Raw genomic sequence first — 17,847 nt, forward strand, 5'->3', positions numbered from 1 at the left:
AGGTGCTGGCCAGGGCTGGGGTCTCATCTGAGGTTTGACTGAGGAAGAATCTGCTTGCAAACTCACGTGGCTGTTGGCAGAATTCAGTTCTTTACAGGCGACAGGCAGAAGCCTCAATTTCTTGCTTGGTGCCAGCTGGGTTCCTACCCACTCTACAGGCAGTCCACAGCATGGCAGCTTGCTTCTTCAAAGTCAGTAAGGGAGGGGGTCCCCTAGCAAGATGGTTGTTACCATCTAGCATAACACAATCACACACACACACAACCACACAACTCATCACCTTTGCCCTGTGTTACTGGTTAGAACAAGTGCCACATACCCATGCCTCCCTCTCACACCCAGGAGGAAGGCTCATGGGGCCACCTCAAATCTCTTCACTGCAAGTCCTCATCGGGTAGTAACCGCTCTCTAATTGAACTACTCCTTTTGGCAAATAAGAGCATCAGGTCACATAGACATACACAGTGAAGTGAGCAAACGGTTCCTGCTAAGAATGCTCTCCCTGCCCCCACAGCATTCACTGCAATGTGGGGCACAGATTAAGTTGATAACTATGAGATGAAGACATATTATAGGATTCACATTACTGCTAGAAAGACTGAGAGTCTTCTGCCATCAATGTGATTATCTGATTGTCATAAATTTCTTGATTGACAAACATAAAACAAAGGTAGTAGCCATAAAGTGGGAACTAGGTCAGATATCTGCTGCTGCTAAGTCACTTCAGTCGTGTCCGACTCTGTGCGACCCCATAGACGGCAGCCCACCAGGCTCCGCCGTCCCTTGGATTCTCCAGGCAAGAACACTGGAGTGGGCTGCCATTTCCTTCTCCAATGCATGAAAGTGAAAAGTGAAAGTGAAGTCGCTTAGTCGTGTCCGTGTCCGACTCTTCGCGACCCCATGGACTGCAGCCTACCAGGCTCCTCCGTCCATGGGATTTTCCAGGCAAGAGTACTGGAGAGGGTTGCCATTGCCTTCTCTAGGTCAGATATCACCATTATGAATTTGGCCCTTCCCTGGAAAAATGTCTCTTAACCCCCAGCACCTATTGTTTTCCCCTACATTATAGATATAGTTAGTGCAAAGTTTCACTAGCACAGTATGAAACTCTGGGCTCTGAGGTCACATGGCATCAAGCTTAGTCACTGACTGTATAACCTTGGACAAGTTACTTAACTTCCAATAAGGACAGCAAATGCTTGTTTAGTATCTGCTACGTACCAGGCTTGGGCTTCCCTGGTGACTCAGTGGTAAAGAATCCGCTTGTAACGTAGGAGGCAGCCTGCAATGCAGGCAACTCTGGTTCGATCCCTGGGTCGGGAAGATTTCTTGGATAAGGAAATAGGAACCCACTCCAGTATTCTTGCTGGGAGCATCCCGCGGACAGAGGAGGCTGGCAGGCTACAGTCCATAGGGTCGTAAGAGTTGGACATGACTTAGGGACTAAACCACCACTACCACCATATGCCAGGCTTTTAACATACATTAAATTCATTAAAATTCATATACATTCATTTAACCCATATAAACACCCAGGAGAGTAGGCACCATTATTAACCCATTTATAGATAAGAAAGCTAAGGGATGATTAAGCAGGGCCTAAGATTCTCAACTTAAGCAAGATCATGGAGATTGAAGGGTTGTGCCTGACTGCTCAGTCGGTAAGTTGTGTCCAGCTCTTTGCGACCTCATGGTCTGTAGCCTGCCAGCCTCCTCTGTCCATGGGATTTTTCCAGGCGGGAACATTGGAGTGGGTTGTCATTTCCTTTTCCAAGGGATTTTCCTGACCCAGGGATTGAACCAGTGGTCTCCTGTGTCTCCTGCATTGGCAAGTGGATTTTTTTTTACCACTAGTGCCACCTGGGAAGCCCGAAGGGTTAGTGGTGGACAAGATAATTGAGGGCAAGGTAAAAGCAAATAGGATGCTAGTGCTAGCAGATTCTCTAACCTGCTGTCCCCATTGCTGACCCTGGCCAAGGACAGCCAGAAACCCTGTGGTGCAGGGCAAGGGGCCCTGTCTCAGCTTCTGGAACCTTCCACCAGTTTCACAAGGGCAAGGGCATCTGTGTTAACCTGTGAGCAAGAGGAAGCCCGGGAACCAAGACTTTGTGGTCCTGGGATGACTAGTGGATAGAGGTGGCCGAAGTTCAGCCTCTGAGAGCAGAGAAGAGGGGAATGGGCTTGATAGAGTGGGCTCAACCAACAGAGATACACCTGGAGAAAGGGCCCTTTCAGAACAGCTGGCCTTCCCAAGACTGTTCAGCAAACAAGATGATGCAGCAGGGACGGGGGAAGAGGCTGGCACTCAGAGGGGTCTAGGGACCCTCCCTTTCACTCCTCACAGCCAGGAGGCTCTGGGTCTCTGCAGATCTGGGGGTCCCTTACTGAGGGTCCCTGCATCCTTCTCCTGCCCTCACCTCCAGATCTTTAGCCCTCTGAGGCTGCCTCCTGTCGGGGCTGTGGGGAGGGGACCCGTCAGAGTCCCCAAACTCTCACAGAGTCCCCAAACTCTCACAGAGTCAGATACCCTCTTAATTCAGAACCCCTTCCTCTGCCCAGATGCCCCTTCATCCTTGTACCCCAGCCTGCAGGCCACCATGGGAGTCTGGCTTCTCCGCAGGGCTTAGCAAAAAAAAAAAAAAGAAACAGTGTTTCTTACATTTTCCCCGCCAACATGGCGGGGTAATAGCCGGGAGGCTCCGCCGGTTCGCAGACACAAAATGAAGGCGGCTCAGTGCAGAACCAGGCTGCAGACAGTCCCCATGGGGCACATGGAAACCGCATGCCTGTCCTCACTCCCTCGAACACCACCCCCACCCCCGCATCTCCCATCTCCCCCTTTCCGCCTGCCTGTTTCCCCTTCCTTGGGGGGGGGGGGGGCGGACAGAGGAGTCCCCCGCGCTTTGGCGCTTGCTGCCCGCGAGCGTGCCCATTTTCCCGTGGGGGCGGGCGCATTTCTGCTCGCGAGCTGTCGGCGCGCGCTGGGCACACACGGCGATCTCTCGCTGTGATGGGGCCGTTGGCGCGCGCCCGGGTGCCCCTCTGGGCCGCCTGCCCCTGGGGAGAAATGTGAGCCCCCAACACAAGCTGGAGGCTCTGCAGACACTGCACCGGCCCGACCCTCGCCCCCCGAGGTGCAGCCCAGGAGGGACTCGGGGCGCCAAGAGCGCATAACGAAACGCAGGAGCGCTCAGGCCGGGTGACAGTCAACTTGGCGCACAAATACGGGCTCAGGGGCCGCGAGCCTTGGCGGCGGGGACGGAACGGACGGTGCGGTGCGTCTGGGATCGCAGGGTCCCGCGGGCCGGGGGCGGGGAGGCGGCTCCTCCATGCTCCAGTTGAGCCCTGGAAAAACCCCGGCGCGCAGGGGAGAGGCGGGCCAGCTCGCAAGCACGGCCGCGGATGGCGGGAACAAAGACGGCCCGCGGCCGGATGCAGTCATGGAAAAACCCATCGGGGCGCCGGGGCGGGCGCGACAGGGGAGGGGCGGAGCGCGTCCGGCCGCCCCGCCACCCTCGCCGGCAGGCCCGGGCGGGGCTGCTCTCGGATCCCGCCCCGGGAGCGCTCCTCGCGGGCAGAGGGGGGAGACCCGGGAAAACAGAGAATGCCGGGCGGGAAGGGGCGGCCTGGGAACCGAGAACCAGAAGTACCCTGGCTCCGGGGGCGGCGTGCATCCTGGCTCCGCCAGCACACCCCCGTGCTCTCGGCCGGGACTGGAGGGTAGCCGGCGTGGTGCGCGCCGGGTACACGCGGGCTGCACACGGCCACTGGGCAGCTGCGACAGCGGGTGGTGGCCGGCCTCTAGGGGGCGCGCAGACACCTCTCCCCCACCCCCAGGCCAGGGCGCGGACGCGTGTGCGGCGGTTCACACGCCTCTGTACGCACATGATCATATACACGCACGTGCTCCCCGACACGCGAGCCAACCCCAGCTCCCAGGACAGAGGGATGGAAAGCGTCCTAACGAGCGGGGCGGATTAGATGCTTCTTTGGCGGCCTCCAGGGCAGGTGACAGAACCTCTGGAGCTAGAGGCGAGGACCCTTAGAATCTGACGCCGAGGTTAGGGTCCCCCCTCCCCCCTACTTTACAGGTGTGTGCCAGGATCCCATCTCAGGGCTAGAGTTTCCCTCCCGTTCAGGACGCCGCATGCCGGTCCTGGTCTTAGGAACACGCTTGGAGACGGGGAGGCTAAAGATTTTTTTTTCTCTTTAGAAAAGGAAAGTGTTGGCTGGAGTCGGGCTCAGTGACTTCTGAGGCCTTTCCAGTTACGACTTATTATGAAGAAGGAACTGGACCCAGAGACCATAAAAGGAGTTGGTGGGAGCGGAGGAAAAAAAAAAACTTGGTGCCTGGTTTGGCCCCAGCCACAGGCTCAAACGTCCCCTTGTTGGTGCTTCTGCCTGCAGTGGGGCGCCAGGGTGCAAACGAGAACCCATGGGGGGGGGGGGGGGTCCCTGGGGTGGGGAGGGGACGTGGAAGAGGACATGATTTTGGGGGGCCCAGAGCCAGATTCTGGAGAAGAGACCTCAGGGTCCGCCTGAGTGGGGAGGCTGCTAGGTTGGGGTGGCAGGTGGGGCTTCTTGAAGCCCGGAGGGCAGGGAGCCCACCACCTCAAAAAGTTTAGGAACAGGGCTACCTTTCTGAGGTCTGGCTGTTGGAATTGTGGGAATACAGTTGTGCTGGGAGTTCCAGCCACCTCCCAGAATACAGGGTGAGTAGAAGCAGGCACACCAGCGACAGGACAGGGTCAGAGGAGCTGGCAGCCACTTGTGGTCTCCTTGCGAACTGAGGTTGGAATCAAATGACCCAGACCCGGCCTCTCCCTAACTTCCTGGTTTGGGGGATCTGATCCGACATCTCTGGACCTCAGATTCCTCATCTGTAAAGTGGGAACGAGAGCTGTTCGGTAGGCTCCCTCCATCCTGCCTGACTTCCTTTTCCACTTCTCAAAGCCCCTGGAGCTTGCTCATCAGGACTCCTTCCAAGGCCTAATTTCTTGAGAGCAGGTGGGGTCCAGTGGGACGTAGGCTGGGGAGCAGCGCCCCCTCGTGGTAAATATCGGGAGGGCTCGGTTATTCCGGGAAGACTCACGCGGGCTACCCTGCTTTTGGTGCCTGATGGGGGCTCTGGCAAGTTAGAGCTTCCAGGGGCTGATCCTGGGGCTCCACTCAGGGAAGCTTTTCCATCTTGCTTCAGCTACCCCGTTGAGCAACCAGAGAGAATTCTGCTTCCCCGCAGCAGCCTCCCGTCTGCCTTCTCACAGCCCTGCTTCTCCTCTTCTCCAGGCTTCTCTCACTTCTGTCCCGGAGGAATCCATTTGGCATTTACACTGTGCTTTACGGCTTACACAGCACTTTGACACATATTAACTCGTCCCTGAGGTGTGCTGTTTCTGGGTGGTGACGGCCCTAGATGGATAGAGGATCCTGGTTTGGGGCGTGGCTCCAGCACCAGAGGGCTGGTTTGGATCCTGCCTCCTCCATCCAGCTGTGTAACCAGGGCGACGCTCAAAACATTGAATAACCAGTAGGACAGGCAGCGACCAATCAGAACAGGCCCTGCCCTAAACACCAGGTACAGCCAAATATGTGTACCTGCTGAAGATTCTGGAACAGTCTCAGCCTCACGGGGCCTAGGTTTCTCTATCTGCAGTAAGGACACGGTGATCCCACTTTATAGGACTGTTGTGGAGACTGAATTAGTTACTGCATGTAAAAGATGGAGAAACCAGCGTCTGGCACATAGAAAGCACCCACTAAGAGCTTTATTACTGGTCCCATCTCTTCTCAGACTCTGTGACTCAGGGTGAGCGCCACTCTTTAAGGGATAACAACTCCCCTCCCCGCAGTGAGCCCTCTATATGCATCTGGGCATGCCCCCAGCTCACTTCCCACTTACCACACTTCCTCTATAGTTATTCTACTCACCAGAAGTGCTTCTCAAGCTTTCCCACATATCCGAATTTCTGGGAGACCTTATTACGCTGCAGATTCTGATTGAGAAGGTCTGTGTGGGGCCTGGGATTCTATATTTCCTACAAGCTCCCAAGTGGTGCTGATGCTGGTCTGAGAAGCAAGACTCCCAGAGATCACTGCAGAAAAAGAAATGTCAGCAGTTTGTAAGCCATAAATGTTCACTGAGCACTTACTCAGTGCAAGGCTTCCCTGGTGGCTCAGATGGTAAAGAATCTGACTGCAGTGCAGGAGACCTGGGTTCGATCCCTGGGTAGGGAAGATCCCCTGGGTCAGGGAGAAGAGCAACCCACTCCAGTATTCTTGCCTGGAGAACTCCATGGACAGAGGAGCCTAGCAGGCTACAGTCCATGGGGTCTCAAAGAGTTGGACACGACTGAGCGACTAACACACACAGTCAGTGCAAGACTGTGCAAGGATACAAACAGTCCAAGGGCTGGGCTCCAACCTCAAGTGGCAGGCTAGTTATCTTGCACAAATGGAGGTTAAAACCTAGTAATTGGGCCAAAGGGCTAACATGTGCCAAAGGGTGTGCATGTGGTGAATCCATTCTCTGCCCTGTAGCCAGAGTGATGCCTTGAACAGGTGATGCTCTTGGCTTTGGCCAAGATATTTTACTTTCTTCAGTTCAGGTGATCCCCAGAGAGGGCTGACAGCTGAGGGTCCTTGTCTGAAGCCTGTACTCCCAGCTCTGGGGTACCCTAAGTCCTTCAGGCCTGCAGGAGACTGGATGGTGTAGCACAACGCCCCCAAGGGGGTATGCACTCTGGCAGGAGGACAGGAATCAGCGAAGCTGGTGGAGAGGGCGGGCTGTGCAGGGAGTCCAGCAGAGGAGTTTGCCGGGCCTGATCCCAGGGTGGAGATGAACCAGATGGGCTGAGGCAGAAGTTCTCTCCCTTGGTTCCCTGAGGACAGAGTGGGATGAATCATGGGTGGGATGTAGACCACAGGCACAACCTCGGCTTTTGTTCTTCTGTATTGTTGTATTAATCAGTGTCAACTTATCATCCATCAGTCGCTACACTTCAGATTTCATCACCTTAGGTAAATAACCCTCATATTTTTCCAAGAGCAAGTGTTGTTCAGCTTGAAATAGGGAATCAGACAGTCAGCATTTGCAGGAATGCGCATTTCTAGAAGTGCTCTGTGGTTTGGGTCCTTTGCTAAGAAAGCACCAGGTCCACCCCTCCGCCCGCACATGTGATATCTTGTGAGCCTCTTTGAGGCCACCCTAGATGTCCACATTGTGTTGACTGGATGGTGTGGACAGTGATCCAGGAAGTAGCCGGCAGCAGCATGGGGAGAGGCCAGCAGAGGGACCTGAGAGAAGGAAGAGGCAGGCTGTGCCCAGGAAGGAGGCTTGCTTGGTGTTGGGGACACAGCAGCTCGGTTGGCCTCATGAGGCTGTACCCTGTACAGTCCCACGGGGTTCCAGGCTTGGCTTAATGCTTCGCCGTCCCTGTCTTGATGTCCTTTTTTTTAATTTTCATTTTTGTTTTTGTTGTTGTTGTCTTGACATTCTCGATACTTTTTGAAGAAGGGGCCTTGTATTTTCGCTTCACTTGGGCCCCATACATTATGTAGCTTGTTCTGCTTGCCAGCTCTGGTTCCTGGGCCCAGGGCCCATTCTGCAGGGCCCGTCTGGGAGTGACTCGAGAACACGGGCTGGGGGAGGTGGGCCTGGGGCGGGGGATCCTTGAACAGGTCTTTGTGTGAATCTGGGATCATGGAGCTTGCTCCACCCAGAGGGGAGGAGAGGATGAAGGCTGCAGGCTTTTCTCAGTTGAGAACAAGGCCCAGGAAGCCAGCCCCCGAGGCTGGTCTTTCAGAGATGCCAGGTGCCTATGCTGTCTTCCGAGCCCCCATCAGTGAGCCTAAGAGACAGGAGGGCCACAGGGATGGAGTAGAGGCCCCGCTTGGGTGGGACCGGCAGAGCGTGCCCTGGCTCCTGGGTCAACAGTTGGCCAGGATGTGGGTGCCCTCTGGCCTGGGTTCAGATATCTGTGTCCCGGAGTCCAGCCTGGTCTGGCCCACTGCACAGCTCCTTGGAGACAGACTGTGAGAGGCTTGGGTGTTACTCTGTTTTGACAGGTGGCATATGGAGGAAGGAGCCTGACAGACCTGTACAGACTGTGTCACTTAAGTCCTGAGACCCAGTTAGGGGCTGAGTCCTGAGGGGACCCACTCCCCCCTCCCTTCTCCACCCCTCACCCTCGCCTTCCTGGGCCTGGGCCAGCTTTCAGGCCCAAATTTAGGTCATGGCTTTGTCTTTGCACACCTGATGCTCTTTCTGCTCCTGTGGTGTCTTGTCCCTCCCCTTCTTCCACTCCAGGTTGGAACGATATCCTCTCTCAGGGGAACATCCGCCGTCCCATGGGAAGGGCGTGAAGAGCTCCCACTGTGTGCCAGCGAGGGTGACTGAGGCCTGGGCTGCTCCAAACAGGAGTGCGTTACTTCAAGGAGTTCACCCAACTGAACATTTATAAGTAGGACAAAGCCTGGCGGTCTCGGGGCCCCTCGAGTGGGGAGAAAATCTGGGCGCCAGGGAGCAGAGTGGGGGCGTCCAGCTTTGGGCGCAGACCCCGCCCCGCCTGGGTCGCCGGTCTCGGAGAGCTGAAAAGGGCCTCTGTGTTCCGTCTCCCGCCTGCCCGCGGGCCAGGAGCGCATTTCCGCAGCTGGGCCAGACCCCGGAGGCTCCGCAGACCCTCGGGGGACAGACGCAAATAGTTCCCGGCCCAGCTGCCCAGCCAGTTACCTTGGGAACCAAACTCAATCGCCTGACGTCACTGGGCCGTTGCGTAGCAACCGGCAAAGACTCACCCTGCAGCTCTCCCCGCCTCCGCGGTGAGGTAGCCGTCGCCACGGAGACGGCGGGACTGGGCAGGGCGGTGGATACCCTGCCCGGCTGCCCTGTCCTCCTCGCCCCTCGCCCGCCTGGTCGCGTCCTCCGCTCCTCCCCGCGACGGAAGGGGACCAGCCCCAGCGGAGGAAATGGCGCCTCCTGGCCTCAGGCTGGCTGGCGAGGGCCCCATGGTGGCCTAAAGTGCGTCCTGCCGCCAACTGGGATCTCTCTCCCAGAGAGACCTTTGTTCACCGTCACCCACCTGACTGCCCCCTTTTCGGTTCCCAGCCTGGGTTCCTGCTCTGGAGACAAGGAGCAGGTGGCAGCACGGGGCATTTGCCCCACTCCCTACCCCCATCGCCCAGGACATCTCAGCAGTGTTTGGCCACCTGCCTTGTGGGAGGAGACACTGGGCCCTGCTCACACCACTCTGCTCCCATCCTTGGTTCCCTCCTCCACCTTCCCCTGGTGCTGTGACATTCACCTCCATGCCTGCCTGCCGGTGCTGGGTGCGGTTTGGCCAGGCCACCCCTGGGTGGGGGGGAGTGGGGAGGGTAGAGCCTACCTGACCACTTTCCAGAGTTTCTGTTGTGGGTGTTGTTCCGCGGTTGCCCCATCTCCATTTCACACCATAACAGGTTATACAATGCCGAATCCCCAAGCCCAGAACCTTTCAGAGGCCAGCAGCAATCTGCCACTATGGCCTGCCTCCCTCTCTGCCTTGACTTAACCGTCTTTGGCCAGGAATAATCCTAACCACCTCCTCTTGCTAGAGCACCTTGATTATCTTGTTCAAGTTCAGAGCAGTGGAGGCCTACTGTGGCAGGTGTTTTTCTTCATCAAAAACTGCATTTTGACAAGCACTTAATATCAATGCAGGAGATGCAGGTTTGATCCCTGGGTTGGGAAGATCCTCTGGAGAAGGGAATGGCTACCCACTTCAGTATTCTTGTCTGGAGAATCCCATGGACGGAAGAGCCCGGCAGGTGGCAGTCCATAGGGTCGCAGAGTTGGACACGACTAAGCAACTAAAACACACCCAATAATATACAGGTGGTCAGAAACAAAACCGGATGTTTTAGGCGAATCCTGTTTTCTCATGGATATTTAAAATTCAGAGATCCAAAGGAAGAATTTTCAATCCATGGAGTTGCAAGGAGAACACTTCAGAATGCCTCAGCTCTTTCCAAAGCACATGGTTCAGAGAGAGTCTGACTGTGGGCAGAGGATTCACAGACAAACTCTAGTGTCGTGGTGGGCATCTTCAGGGCCTAGAGCTGCGGACTGGGCTCTGGGTGGCTTTGTGTGAACATCTGACCTCATCTGGAGCCTCAGACTGGTTTTGTGGGAAAAGTAACTTTTATCTGCGGGGGAGCCTTCAGATGTGGGTTGGAAGGGAGGTCAGGGCTGTGCCACCCACAGTGGGGAACCCTGGGCAGCCAGGAAAGGACAGTTTGCCCGGCTCCCCCTTTTTGTCTCTGGGAGGGAGGGGCGTGGCTCAGGATGTCCAGAGCTGCCTGCTCAGAGAGGCACCAGGTCTGACCTTTCCACCATGTGATCCAGGTTGGACCAACCAGAGTCCTTCCCCTTGAAATTTATCAGACTGGAGCAGAAAACAGACTTTTCCTCTTGGTCGTGGAAGTGCAAGGCTGTGGACATGGAGCCTCCAGGAGCCTTGTCTCCGACATAAGCAGAAGCCTGGAGGAGAAGAGTTGCCACGGGAGATAGAAGACACAGCCATGGAGGTATCCTGACAGCTTTGTGTTCCCGATAGCAGGCGTCTCGAAAGTCAGTTCCTTCTCAGCCCTTTTCTGCCCAGCTTGTCAAATCTGTGGGTTTTTGTCACTTCCAATAAAGAGACTCCTGACCAATATATAGACAGATAATGCAGAAAGCCCCAAGGAAGGAAGAAAACTAACATTTGTCACAGGCCCACTGTTAAATGCTGTTCTTTTTCTAATGCATTCTTTTTTAAAAAATTAATTTATTTTCTAATTGAAGGATAATTGGTTTACAGAATTCTAATGCATTCTTGATCACAGGCATTTTAGAGGTGAGGAAATGGAGGTCTGGCCCTCATCTAGCACCACAGTGCCTGTGAGGACTCCACGGGGAGGGCCAGTGCAGCGTCTGTGGTCCCTGCCCATCCAGAGACCCACCGGCCAGGCCCTCCTCTTGAGGCTACGGTGTTCCTCTGCCATCTCCCAGGACTTGTTGGTGTCCTGCCCTTAGCCACACCCTGGCCGGGCTCAGAGATGAGGGTGTCTATGGCTCTCAGCCCGGCCTGAATGTTTCTTTAAACAAAATCTCTGCTTACCAGTCAATCTTTCAGAGGCGGAGCACACACCCGAAAAGACTGCTGTTGATCTAGAGAAATGCTGGTAGCTGTCAGGTGTTAATCCTAATATATAAACCAGAAACAGGAGACACCAGCTTTGTTGGGGTGAACTTGTAACTTTGTTGTGCCTCAATTCTCAACACTGAAGAGTACCCTCCATACAGCCGCCCTGTTGCTCTGACGATGGCTCATTCTTTTTCCCCTTACACACCACCTCTGTCCCTACTAACTGCCCCTCCCCAATAGTTCAATAGTTGTTCAGGGAATTCCCTGGTGGTCCAGTAGTTAGCACTCGGCACTTTCATTGCCAGAGCCCAGGGTTTGATCCCTTTTTGGGGAACTAAGATCCTGCAAGCTGTGTGGTGCGGCCAGAAAAAATAAGTTTAGTTTTTATCCATCCAACACAGTGGCCCATGTGCCTGTGATAGGCCGGATCACTCCCATTTGCTGAGTGCTCCTGTCTCTTATGAATTGCTTCCTCTTGGCCTGTGAAATGGGGCATTTCTCCAAGTCCCTGACTCTGGGCCTTTCCTTTCTCACTCCAGCCAGAGCTGGGGTGCACCCTCTAACCCCTGTGTTGGATTCCTCAGTCCTGAGTGTGCTGTCCTGACCTTGCAGGTACAGTAGCACCTGGATGCCTGGGGTGGGGGTGGGGGGTCCCACCTGCAGAGACAACGTGTTGCCAGGTGTATTTGCCAACACCGCAGTTAATCCCACTACAAAGGGGAAGGCCAGGAGCGGGCAGGGAAATTCCGTCCTTAGCACACAGCTCCATGCACTCTTCTGTCCTAATAAACACAGTGATCATTAACACATTGCACTCAACGGTGTGCCAGGTACATTTCCAAGCCCTTGCTTCATTTAATCCTCACAACAGCCTGATGTGGCAGGTGTATCATCATTTTACAGATGAGGAGACCAACGCAGGGGGATGAAAGTAATGTAGCGAGAAGGGGAAGGAGCCAAGACTCAAGGCAGCCTGACCCCCAAAGTGAAAGTGAAGGTGAAGTCGCTCAGTCGCGTCCGACTCTATGCGACCCAGTGGACTGTAGCCAACCACACTCCTCTGTCCATGGGATTTTCCAGGTAAGAGTACTGGAGTGGGTTGCCATTTCCTTCTCCAGAGGATCTTCCCGACTCAGGAATCGAACCCGGGTCTCCCGCATTGTAGGCAAAGTGTGCTCTATATAGCTCAGCTGGCTTTTTTTTTTTTTTTAACTTCATGGGTGTGGCAGCTTTTATTTATTTTTTAAAAATTATTTACTTACAAATAATAATTTTTGTAATAATCATTTATAAATAATTACTTATTTATTTTGGCTGTGCTAGATCTTCGTTGCTGCACAGGCTTTCCTCTAGTTGTGGTGTGTGGGCCTCTCATGGCGGTGGCTTCTCTTGTTGTGGAGCATGGGCTCTGGGGCTCGCAGGCTTCAGCAGTTGCAGCTCTCAGGCACTAGAGCACGGGCTCAGTAGTTGTGGTACCCAGGCTTCAGTTGCCTGAGGCATGTGGAATCTTCCTGGACTTGGGATCCAACCCCTGTCCCTGGCATCGTAAGGCAGATTCTTATCCACTGTAGCCCAAAGAGAGTCTGAAACTCTGCTGGCTTTAACACACAAAATGGTGTTGGTCCAGCAGCCCTTGCTGTGAGGAACCCCCATTTCTGGACTGACCCGGCCCCAGAGGTAGACCTGAGGCCCACACTAGGCAACGAGCTATTTCATTTCCCGTGGCCTCGGTGATTGGCTCAGCAGGGCATCGGAGCCATGTCTTCCCCTGGGATTCTCCTGCCAGAGCCAGGGGGAACAAGAGCCCCTCTTTCCAGGAAGGTGTCTGAGCACTGGAGAATGGAGCTGGCACAGGAGGGGCCGAGCTGGAAAGCAGAGCCCTGAGGCCATGGCTGAGGCCTGGGTGCCAACATGCCGGCACTTGGCAATTGTGCTAGTCGGATAATCCTTTCCCCTGAGCTAGGTTGAGCTCGGTTTCCATCTTTCGTTCAGCTTTGCAGTCTCAGGATCTAGCAGTGCCTGGCCTAAAGTGGCGCTTTGTTGTTTAGTTGGTAAGTTGGGTCCGACTCTGTGACCCCATGGACTATAGCGCCATGGACAGGCTCCTCTGTCCATGAGATTTCCGAGGCAAGAATACTGGAGTGGGTTGCCATTTCCTCCTCCAGGGGATCTTCCTGACTCAGGGATTGAACCCGAATTTTCAGCACTGGCAGGTGGATTCTTTACCACTGAGCCTCCTGGGGAGCAGAGTGGCACTTGCGTCTGTGTGGGATAAGTCACTTCAGGCGTGTCTGACTCTCTGAGACTCTATGGGCTGCAGCCTGCTAGACTTCTCTGTCCATGGAATTCTCAAGGTAAGAATACTGGAGTGGGTCACTGTGCCCTCCTCCAGGGGATCTTCCCAACCCAGAGATTGAACTTGTGTCTCTTAGGTCTACCTGCATTGGCAGGTGGGTTCTTTGCCACTAACATCATCTGTTTACCACTAACATCATCTGGGAAGCCCAGTAGTGGCTGGTTCAAAAAATATTTGTTGAAAGCGTTTGGGGTCCACGTGGCAGTTATGTCTCCTCTGTTCTGGACTCTGGGCAGGTTGAGCTGCTGGGCCACCCTCCCCACCAAGCACCCACCATGCCTGCCTCTACTTTTGTCATCCTTGCCTCTGTCAGGGACACATCCTTCTTCTCTTTAGGTCTGCCTCAAAGGACCCCTGATCCTGGGATCTGAACTGACAACCTCCCTCCTCTGGATTCCTTGCTTTCACTCCAGAGGGGCAGCTCACGTCTCACCTACAGAAAGTGGCAGCTCCTTGCGGGAAGGGGTAGACACACCTGGTTTTATGCCCTTGGGGCCTGGCATCAGACTCACTCACCGGAAGCATCTGCTGGGGAGGGATGGTAAGTGCACACCTCTGGGGGTCAGGCAAGTGACGTTAGAGCTGATGTAGGGCAGGTGGTTCCTTCTAAAGTGGGCAACTCGGCTGCAGGTTGCCCAGAAGAGAGAAGGCCCCTCTCAAGAGAAGCAGAAGTCCATTAATAAGTATTTATTTATTTGGCCACACGAGGTGTTAGCCATGGCACACAGGCTAAATGTGCCATATGCACATTTGGTGCAGTACGTATGCAGTCTTTGGTGCAGTACGCAAACTCTTAGTTGTGACATGTGGGATCCAGTTCCCTGACTGGGGATCGAACCTGGGCCCCCTGCATGGGGGGGCGTGGATTCTCAGCCATTGGGCCACCAGGGAAGTCCTCAGAGATTCATATTTTTATTTAAAAATCTCTTGGCTTGGACTTTGTTAGTGGGGCAGTGGATAAGAAATCCATCTGCCAATGCAGGGAACTCGGTTCGATTCCTGGTCTGGGAAGATTCCGTATGCCTCAGGGCAACTAAGCCTGAGGACCACAATCACTGAGCCCGTGCTCTAGAGGCCTCAAGTCACATCTACTGAACCTGTGCAACACAACTGCTGAAGTCCATGCACCGTAGAGCCGGTGCTTTGCAACAATAGAAACCACTGCAATGAGAAACCTTCCCACCACAATGACAAGTAGCTCCCACTTGCCACAACTAGAGAAAACCCGACTGAAGGAATGAAGACCAGCGCAATGGAAAATAAAATAAATTAAAAAGAAAGAACTACTGTGAAGGGCAAACAATCCATCAGTGGGCTGGTTCCTGCCAAGGTCTCCCATTTGGAGACTCTGCTGGGAACAAAGGATGGGTGAATGAAGGACTCTATGGCCAGGCCTGTAGAGAAGGTGTGTGGGTTGTGGCCCAGCCAAGGGCGAGAGTCGGGGCTGATGCCAGCCAGATCACTCACCAAGTCACGTGGCCAGGTTTGCACTGTGTTCCAGCCAGAAGGTGGTCTGGTGGCCTTCCAAAGCAGGTGGACAGAATCACAGACAAGGGTCAAAACCACATTAAGAAAAAAAAAAATAAAAACCACATCAAGAGACCTGGGTCTAGGGTGACCAACTTATCCTGGTTTGCCTGGGATTTTCTTGGTTTTAAATCTGAAAGTCTCACATCCCAGGAACCCCAGGCAAAGCAGGGTGGTTGGTCACCCAGCAGGATCCCTCTTCCCACTGTGTCCGCCGTCTGCTGGAGGATAATAATCGTGGCAGGTGACACGTGTGAACTCATTAACTGCCAGACATCATGTGTTAGACCTGCGTTGTTCTCCTTATGTCTTAGAATAGCTTCATGGTATGGGTTTGCTGTTGGTTATATGGAGGAGAATTGGAGGTTCAGGAGGGTGAAGAGATTGGCCCATGGCCGGTAGGGGTGCTAGGATTTGAACCCACATTGGTATTGCTCTGCATTCTCAACCCCACTACCAGAGAGCCTGGCAAGCTGGCCTGAGCCTGCTAAGCCAGGAAGCCCCAGAGAAGGGCCAGGTCTCGCTTCCTCAGAAACACACTTACCTGGTTAGAGGTCCAGACCAGATCAATTTTTGCAGTGGTAAAGAATCCGCCTGCCAGTGCAAGAGACCCAGGAGATGCGGGTGCCATCCCTGGATTGTGAAGATCCCCTGGAGGAGGAAATGGCAACCCACCCCAGTATTCTCACCTGGAAAATTCCATGGACATAGGAGCCTGGTAGGCTACAGTCCATGGGGTCGCAAAGAGTCAGGCACGATTGAGCGACTGAGCATGCACAGCTCACCACACCTGGCCTCCCAGGCCTGCCCAGGCCCTTCTCTTTCTTTTTTTTTAATTTTAATTTTTAAAATTGCATTGGTCATGCCACACTGCATGCAGGATCTTGGTTCCCAGACTGGGGATTGAACCTGTGCCCCCTACATTAGAAGGCTCAGAGTCTTAGCCTCTGGATCACTCGGGAAGTCCCATGGCAGGTCTCTTTCTGCACTTTGGCTCCTGGCTCCTGAGTGGGACAAGCTGAGAAGCCCTCAGGAGGGCACCTTTCCGTCTCCAGAACACCCTAGCCCCATCCTGTCCCTTCACCCTGTGCCCACTGCACCTACAAGGGAGGAAGCCGGCGCTTGGAAAATAAACGCTGGCCGGTGATTTATTGCCCAGTCTGGGGAGAGCTGTCCAGAGCAGGGGTGGGTGAGAAAGCGGGGCAGGAGTGTCCCCGGTGTCTCGGGAAGCTGCCGAACATGGGGCCCAGTCCCAGCAGGGGTGGGCTTGGGCCTAGTGTGGGGTGAGATGACTGGTCAGGTAGCGCATGGCCGAACGGATGCCCTCGACGGTCCTCTGCTCCACCGATTCCAGCATGTGGGTGACGGAGCGTAGGGCTGATCTGGTCCTCACCACCAGCCTGGAGGACAGGGCAGAGCTGGCTCTCCCCAGGATGCTGGAGACGGAGCGCAGGCTGGGCCCCGGGCTGTGCAACAGGTCTGACATGGAGCCACGGCCGGTGGCCAGGAAGCCCGTGGCCAGGCCCATGGTGGCATCGGACCACACCAGGATGTCTGCCAGGGAGCTGATGGACCCCTCGCCCCCGCCCAGCAAGCTGGTCATGGAGCGCATGTAGCTGTTCTCCTCGCTGGCTGTGAAGTCCAGGGGACCCATCTGTGGGGCCGGTGCTCCAGGGCCCGGCGAGGCAGGGGCTGATGGCGAGGCATCAGGGTCAGGGTTCAAGGCTTTGGGACCCTCCGGCTTCTCTTCAACAGCTTCAGGGGTGTCAGCAGTCCCAGGGTCAAGCTGGTCCTTGGGGTTGGCGGTGCTCATGACCGGCTGAGCCTCCACGTTCTGGGGGGACTGTACCTCGGCACTTGGGGTGGCTGTTGCTGGCTCCTGCTCTCTGTCTGGGGTGGCCACTGCTTGTGGCATCGCTTCCTTAACCAGGGAGATAACTTGGAAAATCTGAGGATTCTGAGTCCCGCTGGAACCTTGCACCAGCACTTTCTGCACTAGGTTCTGGAAGTCCAGGGAATTTTTCAGGATATCTGGGGCCGGATCAGCAGGCAGGGCTGTGGCCTCCCTGGGCTCCTGGGCTTCCCCCTCGGCAACTTCATGCTTATCTGTGTCCCCGGACTCTGACGTGGCCCCCGAGGTGGCTGGCTCAATGGAGGCCTGATCTACATCCTGCCGTTCAGCTGATGTTATAGCGTTAAGAGATGCTGGGTCATCTGCAAGGAGGGGGACCTGACTTTGGGACCCCACTGCTGGGATGTCTGTAGACCTGCTGTCACCATGTAGAGGGTTGTTGGTGGCTCCGGCCTCTCCCAAGGGCACGGTGGTCATCTAGGCCCTTTGTTACTTGTGCTGGTTGAGAGAGTGGCCATGGCCCTGCTGGGCTGAGCTCCCCAGATGGTGAGGTCACAGGGGACTGTCGAAGCTGGCGATGTCACAGGTACTGGCAGAGCAAGGTCCCTGCACCTCTGGAGTGGCTGCCCTAGTGGGCTGAGTCTGTGGGACTGTTTGTAGCCGTGTTTGCAGATGTCTAAGGAGACACAGGCAAGTGTCTTGGAAAAGCAGGGAGGTTGTATACAGGGGCAGGTGCCCACCAGGAAACAGGATGCTGTGGCTCTCACAAAAGGATGGGATGCAGATGTTGGTTTGTAGTAAAAGTTATAAGGGACCACTCCCAGCACTTCTCTGTCCACACTGGTGACTCATTTGGCCAGTCCTTCTGCAGAGACTCGGTTTCGCAGCAGTGGTGAGTAGGAACAAGGGAAGGAGAGGGGCTTGGGCAGCTCCCAGCTCTGACTGTCTTGGTT

The 17,847-nt window shown here is 55.0% G+C and overlaps 1 protein-coding gene and 1 long non-coding RNA gene across 3 annotated transcripts; one reads left to right on the forward strand and one right to left on the reverse strand.

Moving 5' to 3' along the window:
• The first annotated feature begins 4,487 nt into the window (after positions 1-4,487).
• On the forward strand, positions 4,488-14,761 carry LOC133060786 (uncharacterized). Of its 2 annotated transcripts, none has more exons than XR_009693839.1 (5): positions 4,488-10,560; positions 12,063-12,239; positions 13,325-13,513; positions 13,852-14,056; positions 14,498-14,761. It is a non-coding gene; the product is annotated as an uncharacterized LOC133060786 (long non-coding RNA). The 2 variants fall into 2 exon arrangements; XR_009693840.1 differs by having other exon boundaries at positions 13,364-13,513.
• Positions 14,762-16,315: 1,554 nt separating this feature from the next.
• On the reverse strand, positions 16,316-17,371 carry TEX44 (testis expressed 44). The gene has a single exon (XM_061147962.1). It carries the CDS (start codon positions 17,369-17,371, stop codon positions 16,316-16,318), a length of 1,056 nt encoding a protein of 351 aa, XP_061003945.1.
• Between the last annotated feature and the right edge of the window lie 476 nt (positions 17,372-17,847).

The sequence above is a fragment of the Dama dama genome, chromosome 8 (genome assembly GCF_033118175.1).
Source record: "Dama dama isolate Ldn47 chromosome 8, ASM3311817v1, whole genome shotgun sequence".
Taxonomy (NCBI): domain Eukaryota; kingdom Metazoa; phylum Chordata; class Mammalia; order Artiodactyla; family Cervidae; genus Dama; species Dama dama.

Bases quoted from the DNA above. Each gene is read 5' to 3' on its own strand.
- TEX44 (XM_061147962.1), bottom strand. From the start codon at position 17,371: ATGACCACCGTGCCCTTGGGAGAGGCCGGAGCCACCAACAACCCTCTA.